Source organism: Rhincodon typus, chromosome 2, assembly GCF_021869965.1.
Source record: "Rhincodon typus isolate 14 chromosome 2, sRhiTyp1.1, whole genome shotgun sequence".
Taxonomy (NCBI): Eukaryota; Metazoa; Chordata; class Chondrichthyes; order Orectolobiformes; family Rhincodontidae; genus Rhincodon; species Rhincodon typus.
The window spans coordinates 137,776,363-137,790,848 of NC_063333.1; the positions used below are offsets into that span (position 1 = coordinate 137,776,363).

Consider the following 14,486-nt stretch of genomic DNA (forward strand, 5'->3'; position numbering starts at 1 on the left):
CTAGAAGTTTTAAATATTTAAGTTATCCCCATATAAGATTCAGATTCAGTCTGGTAGCTTACAAATTTTTTTTTTGCCTAAAATGCCACCTGCGAAATTCTAGGACAGGTTTATTACTTCAGTTCAGAGTTGTAGACCATAAAAGTCTGCAAATATATCTTTGTACCAGCAAAGTCCCATTGTTTGTCATCTATGCTGACATTTGTAATCTCCCGAGTCACTTGAAACCCTGTTTCACATAAAACTAGGTACTTTCGACTTGAAAGCCAAAATCTTGAGCATTAATGCACTACTCACAAAAACTTTAGTGTGCCATGCATAGCCATGCCACTAGTTCCTTCCTTTTAGTAGAGGGGGCACAGTGGACAGAGAGGTAAATCTCAAATTCTGGTCAACTTGGTGCTTCTGCAATTCTGAACACAATGCAAATTTTCTGCACTCTAACAAATCCATCAACAAGTCTACATCTGCATCGTCTCCAACAACATCAACAATTAACACTGCATTTTGAACAAGGCTCATACATACTTCCTGTAATTACAAAACTGTTTGCAGTTTTGTGAAAAACACCAGAGAAGTGGTTCCAAGCAACATTTGGGCACTTCAAAATCTCACAGTAAGGATGATGGCTCATTTGATTTAACCCAGTTCTGGTTCTTTGAAGGAGCTGCCCAAATTAGTCACAGACCCCAGCTTTACCCCCACTAACCCTGTAAATTAGCCTTCTTCAACAGCAACCCAATTTCATTATAAAATTGTCTGTAGGTGTGTTTTCACCACTCTTTCAAGTAGTATATGTCAGACTTGAAGAAAAGATGTTTGCTTAAATTTTGCCAGTTTAAAAATCCATGATCGCAAGTTTTGACCAGTGTACAAGGGGATTTAGTTTGACCATGCTAGTTCTATCAAAGCCCCTAAACTTTGAACATTTCTCTAGACTCTCTCCCTCCTCCCACCTTCCATGCTCTGGAGAAATTGCAATTGCTTTCCATATTCTCCCCATATAATTCAAGTCACTTACCAGTGCCATCCTGGTAAAACACCTCTGCACCTTTTCAAATGAAAAATTTCTATTCTTCCTCAAGTGTGCTATCAACTACTGAAACTGAAGCTTAACTGGTGATTGGTAAAAGGATCCTCATGCCTTGATTTGTATACTCAACGATCCTGTTTACAAAGCTATTTCCATTCTCTTTCTGAACCACCTTATTAGCTCACCCTACTAAATTCAAAGATTTCTTAAGATAAACCATATCTCTCTGCTAATATCTTCTTGTTAGTAGTACTTAGATTATGCTGCCTTTCCACGCTGTTCTTCTCAAAGTGCATCACCTCAAACTTGCACACATTAAAACTGTACCTGCCACATATCTGCCAATTTCACCATCTAAGCTCTACCTGCTGGTAAGAATAGTTCAATTACTATGGAAATGCAAAAAGTAAAATAAAACTAGAGTCCAAGATACATAACCACTTTTAGTTCTGAAGAATACAGGTGAAGAGTTATTTTTCCACAATCTTTCGATTTCAGCAATGCTGACACAATGTTGTCTACAGAATGATGGTTTGATTCTGAACTTTGATTCAGTAGCTGATCAAGTGGACTTAGAATTCTCTAGAATCTCTGGGTTATTGTTGTTTTTTCACTCAGAAAAACGCATCTTGTTAGCAGGGTTCTGGAAGTCAATATGCACTGTACTCTTGGGTCCTGGTGTAGTTTGTTACAGTCCTGCCTGAAGGCTGTTGCAAGACAGTTTTCCCTTAACTCAGTCTCCTGGTGCCACTCTCAAATTATCCATCGCCATCATTCCAAACTGCAACAGAGCTGACACATACACCAAATAATTCCATTTGATCATAGAATCCCTAGTGTGGAAACAGGTCATTCAGCCCATCAATTCCTCACCAACTTTCTGAACAGCATCCCACCCAGAACACTCCCCCTACCCCCTACCCCCTACCCCCTACCCCTGTAACCCTGCATTTCTCCTAGCTAACCTACCTAGCCTGCACCTTCCTGGACACTACGGGGCAATTTACCATGGCCAATCCACCTAACCTGCAACTTTTGACTGTGGGAAGATATCCGAGCACCTGGAGGCAACCCACATAGACACAGGGAGAATGTCTGTGTGGAGCTTGCACAGTTGTCCGAGGGTGGAATCGAGTCCGGGTCCCTGGCGCTGAGACAGCAGTGCTAACCACTGTGCCACCATGCTGCCCAACTACAAGTTGCAGAAAAAAAAAGCTTTCCTGTTACATTTGAGCTCTGAAGCAGTTTATAGCCCAAAAATAAAACACCTTGGTAACAGTAATTGCATGTCCAGAGTGACTGATTTTTAATTAGGCCTCTCGAACAATTGAGGAAGTGATAAGGCATTGTATAAATTGAACTTTTCTCCATAAGCAGCATGAAATATTCAACTCCAACTGAAACCAGCCAAAGTGATTTAAAGTAACTCCAGACAGTGACTGTATTTTTAAACTGTATGAATTTTTTATACAAAAAATTTCAGAAATAGCCAATAGTGCACACTTACTTTCCCCTCCATGAATGTTTTGTGGTGTAGAAACAGGCCAAATCCTTGTTTTCCTTGATGATGTTCATTTTGACGTGGCCTGAAACATAAAATGTTGTGTGAAAAATACTGATCATATCACAAATTGTTCACTGATATCAATTAGAAGTGTACTACATGAGCTCATGGTGGAATGAATGACACTATTTTAAAAAAGGACAAAAATAACCAGTGTAAACACACTGTGTACAGCTCCAAGGGAAGCTGTACACAAGGTAACCTGTCCTTCTGAATGCCACTGGATTTTACTGCGGGACACATGCTAATGAGAAGTTTTTCTGTTGGTGAAAAGGTTTTATGAAGCTAACATGAAATTGACTTAAATAAAACTGATAAGAGGTCCCAATTCTTTTATATATTCCAATGGAATCACTTTGGTATGACAGTGGTTTATTCAACACTTCCAGAGGCAGGAGGCAATTCTGGTTGAGAAGAGGGAGAGTCCACAGAGTTTGAGAAAAAGGCCAATTGTAATTGTGTTTTTGTGAACTGGCTTCTGGGTGACTTCTTATTTACTGCAAATAAAGGGAATGTGACCCAGAAATAATCATATGGTCAGAAGTCACACAACACCAGGTTTACTTGAAATCACAAACTTTCGGGCACTGCTCCTTCATCACCCAACGAAGGAGCGGTGCATTGAAAGCTTGTGGTTTTGAACAAACCTGTTGGACTAAAACCCCGTGTTGTGTGACTTTTGACCTTGTCCACTGCACAACATCAGCATATCCACACAGATAATCATATAGCATAGGACACCATTCAACCCATTATGCTCATTAGTACTACTACATAGCTCCTTCAAACATGTCCTTTCCACCCAATGACTGACGTTTTTACTCCTGTAAAGTATTATTCACAATTGCTCTTCAGAGATTTTTTGAAATTATTTTGGCTATTCTTCCAGTGTATCTCAAATCCCAATATTTAAAAAAGCAGCATTTCAGTCCTCTCTGACAGCTACATAAAATAAGAAATGCCAAGCCTTTAGTTAGCTTAAGTGTCGGGAGTTAACACTTTATCAAAGACACTATTTTCATACAAACCCCCACACTGCTATGATGACGCTTATTCTTTGTGCACGCTTCTTTCAATCATTTGTTAGTCAGCAGGGACAAGGAAGCACAGTTTACAAACAGGAAGCCTTCGTACAATCGCTGGTGATTGATGATAAAGACTATCCAATCAAAATTTACAATGCATCAACGAGCACCATTCCAAAGGGAGGGAGCCCTAATCTGCATTCAAAGAATTTTCCCTCAGATTACGGGGTGATGCAGGGAATTTGGTCCAGAATGCTCGACAGAAGTCAGTTAGAAAGTAACTGCACTGTTATCCCATGCCCCCACACACACCCCCAAACAAACTTGTAAATAATGATGCCTTTCAAGTACTGAAATGGTCTGGAGGAACTCCTATCCTGAATTCAAAAAAATTATTAATGCTGAAGCTTTTAGCTATTGGGTTCACAATTTTAGACAAGAATTAAATATAAAAAGTCCTGAACACTTGAACAAATCACCCACTTTCACCCCCAAGATCTCTTTTCGTTTTAGCACTTTAGCATTTATGGGCCCTGGTTTGGAGAAATATGAGAGGGATGGTCATTAAATTTAGGTCCAGTTAAAACAAATACCCAAGCGAGGTCCTGGAAACATAATTTATGACTGCACAAGCAAATACCACTAGGTCAAGCTTCATGGTTTCATTGTGGTATTTGTTGTCAGCATTCCACAACAGAACAGGATGCACAAGTCAGCCAATTCTGGAGTTTAAACATATCTTCCAGTTGTTCAGTGCAATTTAGCTAATAATGCAACTCAGAAAACCGTACAGCACAGAAACAGGCCCTTTGGCACACCATGTCTGTGCCGATCATGATGCCATTCTAAAGTAATCCAATCTGCCTGTACATGGTCTGTATTCCTCTATTCTCTGCCTGTTTACATGTCTGTCTAAATGCTTCTTAAACATTGCTATCTTATCTGCTTCGACCACCTCCTCTCTACATAAAAAGAAAATCACTTGTCTCGCACATCTCCTTTAAATTTTCATCCTCTCACCTTAAACCTATGCCCCTGGCTATTTAACATTTCCACTCTGGGAGAAAGAATCTGAATAACCGCCCTACCCATGCCTCTCAATTTTATATACTTCTATCAGGGTCGTAACTTAGCGTCTGAAGCTCTAGCGAAAACAAAGTTTGGTCAACCTCTCCCGATAGCTAATAAACTGCAATCCAGGCACCATCCTCCCCAACCCCGCACCGCCTGTTTCTATCTCCTTCCCAAAATCTACAGACCTGACTGCCCTGGTCGACCCATTGTCTCCGCCTGCTCCTGCCCCACCGAACTTATCTCCACCTATCTCGACTCCATTTTCTCCCCCTTAGTCCAGGAACTCCCCACCTACGTCCGTGACACCACCCACGCCCTCCACCTCCTCCAAAACTTCCGGTTCCCCGGTCCGCAACACCTCATCTTTACCATGGACGTCCAGTACCTATACAGGCCCCCCGCTTCTTCCTGTCCCGCAGGCCCGACCAGTCCCCCTCCACTGACACCCTCATCCGCTTAGCCGAACTCGTCCTCACCCTCAACAACTTCTTTCAATTCCTCAAGACAAAATGAGTGGCCATGGGTACCCGCATGGGCCCAAGCTATGCCTGCCTCTTTGTAGGTTACGTGGAACAATCCCTCTTCCGCAGCTACACTGGCCCTAAACCCCACCTCTTCCTCCGTTACATCGATGACTGTATCGGCGCCACCTCGTGCTCCCACGAGGAGCTCGAACAGTTCATCCACTTCATCAACATCTTCCACGCCAACCTTAAGTTCACCTGGACCATCTCTGATACCTCTCTTCTTCCTGGACCTCTGTTTCCATCTCTGGCAACCACCTGGAAACCGATATTCATTTCGAGCCTACCGACTCCCACAGCTATCTAAAATACACTGCCTCTCACCCACCTTCCTGCAAAAGTACCATCTCCTATTCCCAACTCCTTCGCCTCCGCTCGCATGATGAGGCATTCCATTCCCGAACATTTCAGATGCCCTCCTTTTTCCAAGGACTGCAACCTCCCCCCCACCTCAGTGGTCGAGAACGCCCTCGACCGTGTCTCCCGCAACACATCCCTCACACCCCCTCCCCGCAACAACAACCAAAACAGAATCCCCCTCGTCCTCACGTACCACCCCACCAACCTCTGGATCCAACGCATCATCCTCCGACACTTCTGCCATCTGCAATCCAACCCCACCAAAGACATTTTTCCCTCCCCACCCTTAGCTTTTCCAGAGGGACGACTCTCTCCGTGACTCCCTTGTCCGCTCCACACTCCCCTTCAGCCCCACCACACCCGGCACTTTTCCCTGCAACCACAGGAAGTGCTACACCTGCCCCTACACCTCCCCCCCTCAGCCCCATCTCCGGCCCCAAGACCTTCCACATCAAACAGACGTTCACCTGCTCATCTGTTAATGTGGTATACTGTATCCGCTGTTCCAGATGTGGCCTCCTCGACATTGGGGAAACCAAGCAGAGGCTTGGGGGCAACTTTGCGGAACACCTGCGTTCTGTTCGCAACAAACAACTGCACCTTCCAGTCGCGAACGATTTCAACTCCCCCTCCCACTCCTTAGATGACATGTCCAGCCTGGGCCTCCTGCAGTGCCACAACGATGCCACCCAAAGGTTGCAGGAACAGCATCTTATATTCTGCTTGGGAACCCTGCAGCCCAATGGTATCAATGTGGATTTCACAAGCTTCAAAATCTCCCCTCCCCCAACCACATCCCAAAACCAGCCCAGCTTGTCCCCGCCTCCCTAACCTGTCCTTCCTCCCACCTCAAACACCACCCCCATCTCCTACCTATAGCCTCATCCCACCCACTTGATCTGTCCGTCCTTCCTGGACTGCCCTATCCCGTCCCTAACTCCCCACCTACACTCACCTTTACTGGCTCCAACCCCGCCTCTTTGACCTGTCTGTCTCCTCTCTACCTATCTTCTCCTTTATCCATCTTCTGGCCACCTCCCCCTCTCTCCCTATTTCTTTCAGAATCCCCTTCCCCTCTCCCATTTCTGAAGAAGGGTCTAGCTTTCCTGCTCCTCTGATGCTGCTTGGCCTGCTGTGTTCATCCAGCTCTACACCTTGTTATCTCAAATCTCCAGCATCTGCAGTTCCTACTATCTCTGAAACCATCCTAGTAAACCTCCTTTGCACCCTCTCCAAAACCTCCACATGCTTCTGATAGTGTGGTGACCAGAACTGTACACAATACACCAAATGCAGCCTAAAGTTTTATACAGCTTCAACATGAGTTGCCAACCTTAATACTTATTGCCCTAATTGATGAAGGTAAGTATGCTGTACACCCTCTTTACCACTTTATCTGTGTTGCTACTTGCATGGAGCTATAGACCAGCACCCAAACATCCCTGTGTACATCAATGCTAAGGGTCCTGCCATTCACTATATACTTTCCTCTTCCACTTGACCTCCCAAAACACATCCCCTCACACTTGTCCGGAGTAAACTTGATCTGCTATTTCTCTGCCCAATTTCACAATTGATCTGTATCTGCTGTATCCTTTGGCAACCCTCTCAATCTACAATTCTAACAATTTTGCATCATCTGCAAATTTACTAATCAAACCACCATTTTAATCCAATCATTTATATACATATTACAAAACAACAGAGATCCCAGCACTGATCCTTGTGGAATCTGGTCACAGACATCCAATTAGAAAAAAACAGCCCTCCACAATGCCCTGTGCTCTAAGACCAAGCCAATTTGTATCCAAATTTTCCAACTGACCATGGATCCCACGCGACTTAATCTTCTGGATCAGCTTTAGTAAGTCCACAGACAAAACACACCCTACCCTCAATCATTTCCTCAAAAAAAAACACATTTGAGACAAGACCTCCACTGCACAAAACCATGCTGGCCGTATCTAATAAGTCCATTCTTCTCCACAAGTCCTGTCCTTAAGAATCTTCTCCAATAATTTCCCTACAACTGATGCAAGGCTCACCATCCTATAATTTCCTGGATGATCCCTGTTGCCCTTCCTAAACAAAGGAACAATAGTGCCTTCTGGGACCTCACCTGTGGCTAGAGAGGATACAAAGATCTTTGTCAAGGGCCCAGCAATCATCTCCCTTGTCTCCCTCAGATATCCTAGGATAGATCCCATTAGGCCCTAGGAACTTGCCTACCATGATGGTTTTTAAGACACCTAACACCACTTCTTTCTCAATATTGGCACACCCCAGAATATCAACATACCCCTCCCTAATCCGATCATCCATGGCCTTCCCCTTGGTGAATAGCAACGCAAAATCATTAAGGACCTAACCCACTTCATCTAGCTGCATGTATAAATTCCCTCTTTGTCCTGGAGTGAAACTACTTTTTTGCTTCAAATATACATCTAAAATGCCTCGGGATTCTCCTTAATCCTACTCGCTAAGGATATTTCATGGCCTCTTTTAGCCCTCTACTTCCTTGATTAAGTTCCTTCCTGCCTCTTTTATAATCAAGGGCTTGACTGATTTCAGTTTCCAAAATCTTGCATGCGCTTCCTTTTTGGACAACATTTTCAATATCTTGTCATCCAGGGGTTCCAAATCTTGCCATCCTTATCTTTCATGTTGACAGGAACTTGCTGGTCCAGAACTCTGCCACGTCAGATGTGGTTTACCTTCAAACAGCCACTCTCCATCTAAATTCTTCAGTTCCTGCCTAATACTGTTGCAATTCGCTTTCCACCAATTTAGCACTTTCACCCAAGGACCAGTCTTATCCTTATCCATAACTATCTTAAAACTCAGAGTATCATGATCATAGTTTCCAAAAAATGCTCTCCCACTGAAACTTCAATCACTGAATCCACCGCTGTTAACATTCTGGGAGGCAGCTATTGACCACAAACTGAACTAGACTAGCCACATAAACAACAGCTACAAAAGCAGGTCAGAGGCAAGGAATACTGCAGCAAGTAACTCACCACCTGATTCCCCAAAGCCTGTGCGCTATGTAGAAATCGATGACTGCAGCTCCAACAACGTAAGATGCATGACACCATCCTGGATAAAGCAGCCCGTTTTATTTGTACCATATCCACAAACATCCACTCCCTCCACCACAGATGCTCAGTAGCAGCAGTGTGCACCACATTCAAAATGCACTGCAGAAATTTACCAAAAGACCCTGAGAAAGCAGCTTCCAAACGCATGAGCACTTCCACCTAGAAGGGCAAGGGAAGCAGGTAAATGGGAACACAGCCTGAAAGTTCCATGCCAAGCCACTCACCACCATGATTTGGAAATATCTCACTGTTCCTTCACTGTTGCTGGGTCAAAATCCAAGAATTCCCTCCCGGGAAACAGGATTTGTGGTTTACCCACAGCACTTGGGCTGCAGTGGTTCAAACTGGCAGCTCACCACCACCTTCTCAAGGGCAACTGGGGACAGGCAATAAATGCTGGCTATCCAGCGAAACCCATGTTTCACAAGTGAACAAGAAGTGTCCATGTGGTATTTCCATTTTCTATTGGTCAAAATATACAACATCCAATTTACTGCCCCCACTTACCACGTGTAGTCTCAAAATTTAAACAATCTTCCTTTGAAGAAATGTTGGTTGCTAATTTTCAATGATTTTAATTTTATTTTAATTTCAAACATCTGCCAAACTAGACAGCTTCAATTCTTTCTCACTTTTTGAAATTAGCATTAACATAACTTTTAAAGGTCTCTGCTATTTCTTCTCCCATTATCTTTGTTGCTGCTCCTACCCACAATTACTTCTCATGCAATCGGTAGATTCATGAAATCAGCAGCACCGTTCCACCGGTGTGCTAGATACCAGGGAGATTACTGTACTTCTCCCGAATATCATCTCTCACTTGTTTACCTCACTGATGGGATGAGTGTGTTGCTGGAAGGAATGACAATATATGTTTCCAAGTCAGTTTTGAAACTGACTTGGAGGAGAACTCGAAGGTGGTGGCATCTCCATGTGTCAGCTGCCCTTGGCCTTCCAGATGTTATTGATCACAGGTTTGGAAGATGCTGTCTAAGGAGCCTTGTTGAATCTTTACAATGCGTCTTGATAATGGTACATACTGCCGCCACTGAACATTGGCAGTGGAGAGTTTTAGCCTTTGTAGATTTGGCACTAATCAAGTAAGATTTACTTTAATTGCTTTGTAGAATTAACTGTTTAATATTCCAGATTCTCAATCTATTTTCCTCACAATATTTAACATTCCTAGTTTTCTCACATTGGCCCCGGTGTCCACTTTTCTCAGTGTTTCTCACCTCTAAACAACAGGGTTTTGAACTTGAAGCAATCTAGTTAATTCAACTTATTCTGCACCTTTGTAACCTCTTTTAGATCACACCTTATCTACAGAGACGGAGTCTCATCTTTCTGAAATCTGTTCCATCCCAAAAATTCTAAATATCAGGAATTATTCCTCAAGCTTTCCATTCATGCCATGTGTGATTCAGCTGGTAGTGTTCTTGCCTTTGTCAGAAAGTCGAGAGGTCAAGTTCCCCTTAAGGACTGGAGGTAAGACTCAAGCCGAGGGAACAACGCATAATCGATGTCTTTCAGATGCGATGTTAAACCGAGGATCCATCTGCCCTCTCAGATAGACAAAGTGAGATCATCGGTCATCATTGCAATGAATGGCAGATCAGGCTCGAGGGGCTGGATGGCCTGCTCCTATTTTCTATGCTTCTAGAGTCAGAGTCACACAGCAAGAAACAGACGCTTTGGTCCAAAGAGTCCATGTCAAACATAACCCCAAACTAAACTACTCCCACCTGCCTACTCCTGGCTCATACCCCTCCAAACCTTTCCTCTTCATATATCCATCCAATGTCTTCTAAACATTGTAATTGTACCTGCAACCACTTCATCAGGAAGTTCATTCCACACAGGAACAAACTTGTGTAAAAAAAAAGAAGAAAAAAATTTGCCTCGTCTTTTTTGAAAGCTCTCTCCTCTCACCTTAAAAATGTGTCCCCTAGTCTTGAAATTACCCATCTTAGGGAAAAGCCAACTACCATCAACCATCCATACCTCATTATTTTGTAAACTCCTATCAGGTCGCCTCAACCTCATACGCTCCAGTGAAAAAAGTCCCAGCCCATTCAGCCTTTCCTTATAACTCAAACCTTCCGTACCCAGCAACATCCTGCTGAATATCTTCTGAACCTTCCCCAGCTTGATAACATCATTCTTATAACTGGGTGACAAGAACTGGACATAGTATTCCAGAAGAGGCCTCACCAATGTCCTGTACTACCTCAATAAAACATCCCAACTCCTATACTCAAAAGGACTGAGCAATGATAGTAAGCGTGCCAAACGCCTTTTTAAACTATCGTGTCTATATGTGATGCAAACTTTAAAGAATTATGAGCCTGCACCCCTAGGTCCCTCTGTTCTACAACACTGCCCAAGGTCACACCATTAATTGTATAAGCCTTACCCTTGTACCAAATTCCAATACCTCGCATTTATCCAGTTTGAACTCCACCTGTCATTTTTCAGCCCATTGACCCATTTGATCAAAACCCCGTTGTACTCTTAGAAAACCTTCTTCCTTGTCCACAATGCCACCAATTTTGGTGTCATCCGCAAACTTACTAACCACGCCTTCTACATTCTCATCCAAATCATTCATACAAGTCACAGAAGAGGACCCAGAACCGATCCCTGTGGAACACCGCCGTTCACAGGCCTCCATTCCGAAAAGCAACCCTCCACCATTACTATCTCCTGCCCATTAAGTCAATTATGTATCCAATTGGCAAGCTCACCATGAATCCTGTGTGACCTAGGATGCAGAAATTTGTCAAAGGATACCTACTGCTCTGCCATCAACCACTTTTTGGTAACTTCAAAAAAAAAAACTCAATCAAGTTTGAGACACTATTTTCCTCGCTCAAAACTATGCTGACTATCCCCAATCACTTTTTTGCCTCTCCCAATGTCCATAAATCCTATCTTTCATAATCACTCCAACAACTTACCCACAACCGAAGTCCGACTCACAGGTCTATAGTTCCCCGGTTTCTCCTTACAACCTTTCTTAAACAAAGGTACAACATTAGCCACTGCAAGGGGCCCTGCAATTTCCTCCCTTACTTCCCACAATATTCTGGGATATGCTAGATCAGGTCCCAGAGATTTATCCACCCTTTATATTCTCTAAGACCAGCCAAACGTCCTCTTCTGTAATGAGGACTGTTTTTAAAACATCAATGTTTATTTCTCTGCATTCATTAGTCTCCATTTCTTTCTCCACAGTAAAAACGCGTGCAAAATATTCATCTAGTATCTCTCTCATCTCCTGGTGTTCAACACAAAGATGACCTTCTTGATCTTGAAGGGGCCCAACCCTCTCTCTAGTTGCCCTCGTGTTCTAATGTATTCATAGAATCTCTTTGGATTATCCTTAACCTTATCTACCAATGCTATTTCATATCGCCTCTTTGCCTTCCTGATCTCTCAAGAATGCCCCTACACCCTTTATATTAAAGAGATTCAATTGAACCAAGTTGCCTATGTCTAAAAAAAAATTCTTTTACTCAACTGGAAGCTCAACATCTTTATTCATCCATTGTTCCTTAATCTTACCAGCCTTACCATTCACTAACAAAACGCCTCGGAATTCATCATCACACCCTTGAACACCTCTCACTTGTCAGACATCCTTTTACCTGTGAACAATCCACTCCAATTAATTTTTGAAAGTTGATGTCTCATACCATTAAAATTTTCCTTACTCCAATTAAAAACTAACTTTTATGGAAGGCTCATACTTTTCCATAACCATTTTGAAACTAATAGAATTATGACTAATTTTACTTCAATCACCTATCCTGCCTTATTGCCCAAAAGAAGGTCTAGTTTTGCTCTGAGGAGGAGCATCGACATATCGAGAAAGAAAATTTTCTTGAGCACATTTGACAAATTCTTCACCATCCAAACTTTTAACATTATGATAGTCCCAATGTTTGGAAATTTAAAAACCCCCATTATTACAAGCTCATTATGCTTACATATATCTGAAATCTCCCTACATATTTGTTTCTCAAAATTTCTCTCTTACTCATGTGGGGCCTATAGAACAATCCCATCAAAGTGATCATTCCTTTGTTATTTGCAATTTCTACTCATTTTCACTGGATGATTTTTTCAGAAATATCTTCCCCAGTTACAGCAGTAACATATTCTTTAATCAGAAACACCACTCCCTTTCTTTTCCTGCCTCCCAGGTTCTGGAGTAGATTTGTAGCTTGGGTTGTGGATGCTGTGGTTGGTTGGCTCGCCGAGCTGGTTCGTCAGTTCGCAGACGTTTCATCACCCTGCTGGGTAACATCATTACTGCAGCCTCTGATGAAACACTGGTGTTTTCCTGCCTGTTATTTAAACTCTGGGGTCCATTGGAGTGGATTACGTCATTTCCAGTTTTTCTTCGCAGTGGTGTATATATAGGTTTATTGATGGCCTTCCTGGAGGAGAACCAGGCCTCTAGAAATTCCCATGCTTGTCTATTCGGCCTGTCCTAGGATCCTGGTGTTGTCCCAATTGAACTGGTGGTTCTCTTTACCCATGTGAATGGAGACAAGTGAGTATTGGTGAGTATTCTTGCCTCCTTTTCTATCCTTCCTATAGGATCTAAAACTGGGAACATTGAGCTGCCAGTCTTGTCCATCTCAGTCAAGTTTCTGTAATGGCTATGACGTCCCAATCCCATTTTCTTAAACATGCCGAGTTCATCAGCCTTACTTGTAAGACCCCTCGCATTGAAATAAATACACATTAGTCTTTCAGAGTTACTACATAATGACTCGCTCATCTTTTTCTAATTGACACACTCTCCCCACAATCAGAACCTTCCCCATCAATCCTTCCATTTACTCTGTTCCTTAGAGAAGGTGAGGGGAGGAATTCTATCAGTATAAAGTCTCCCTTAATAGGATGAGTAAATCTCCCTGCTACGATATTGGACCCTTTCCAATTTAGGTTAGGCCCATCTTTTTTGAACAGGTCTTTTCTATCCCAATTGTCCAAAACCTGAATCCCTGAATACACCAGCTCTTCAGCCGTTTATTTATCTTCTTTAACTTTTTGTTCCTTCCCTCACTTGAGTTTGGCATTGAGAGTAAACCAGAAATTACTTAAGGTTTTAGCTTTAACTTCTACCTAACCTCTTAAATTCACTATACTGCTTTAAATCTTTTCCCTGAAAAATGTCATTCCTACCAACATGCACAATAATTTCTGGCTTCTCAATCTCACCTATAACAATAATGTTTGAAACGTTTAGAAACGTCCTTAGTTCTAGCACCAGGAAAACAACAACGATCCTAAATTTACGCTCAGTGACACAGAATTACCTGTCTACACCCCTGACAGGAGAGTCCCCTGTAACAATAATTCCATTAAATCTTGTTAAACGCTGCCTAACATAAGAATCATTCCAAGTGTCCAAATGACTGGCCCTTCCACTTTCCTCAGAGACTATCCCCTTCAACAGTTCCAAATAAGCCTACACAAAATTACAATGACAATTTAAGTAGTGCTAACAGTAATTATTTTGAATATTAAAATGTTGTTATCTACTGGGAAGTGATGTGCTGTTTCTACAAAGATTAATTTATGAATTGAGAGAGTTTGGAAGGATTGTATATTCAGTTGTTTACAGAAATAACTGCTGCTTAAAACAATGACAAATTGAACACAACAAGAACAAGAGAAAAAGTTTTAAATTGTACTCTGCGACATTAAATTGGGTAACCACAAACACCTCTGAAAAGTACATTACATGTTTGATTCCACCAGTAGCAAAAAGCAAAGAATTTGGTGACT

The 14,486-nt window shown here is 42.5% G+C and overlaps 1 protein-coding gene across 1 annotated transcript in view; it reads right to left on the bottom strand.

Moving 5' to 3' along the window:
• The window catches only part of LOC125485602 (dnaJ homolog subfamily C member 13-like), a 37,592-nt gene that overhangs the window by 13,617 nt on the left and 9,489 nt on the right, over positions 1-14,486 (bottom strand). Inside the window, exon 2 of the mRNA XM_048609131.1 lies at positions 2,541-2,619. Within this exon, the coding sequence (XP_048465088.1) occupies positions 2,541-2,608 (68 nt within the window). The 5' untranslated portion in view covers positions 2,609-2,619. The remainder of the gene's footprint in view (positions 1-2,540; positions 2,620-14,486) is intronic.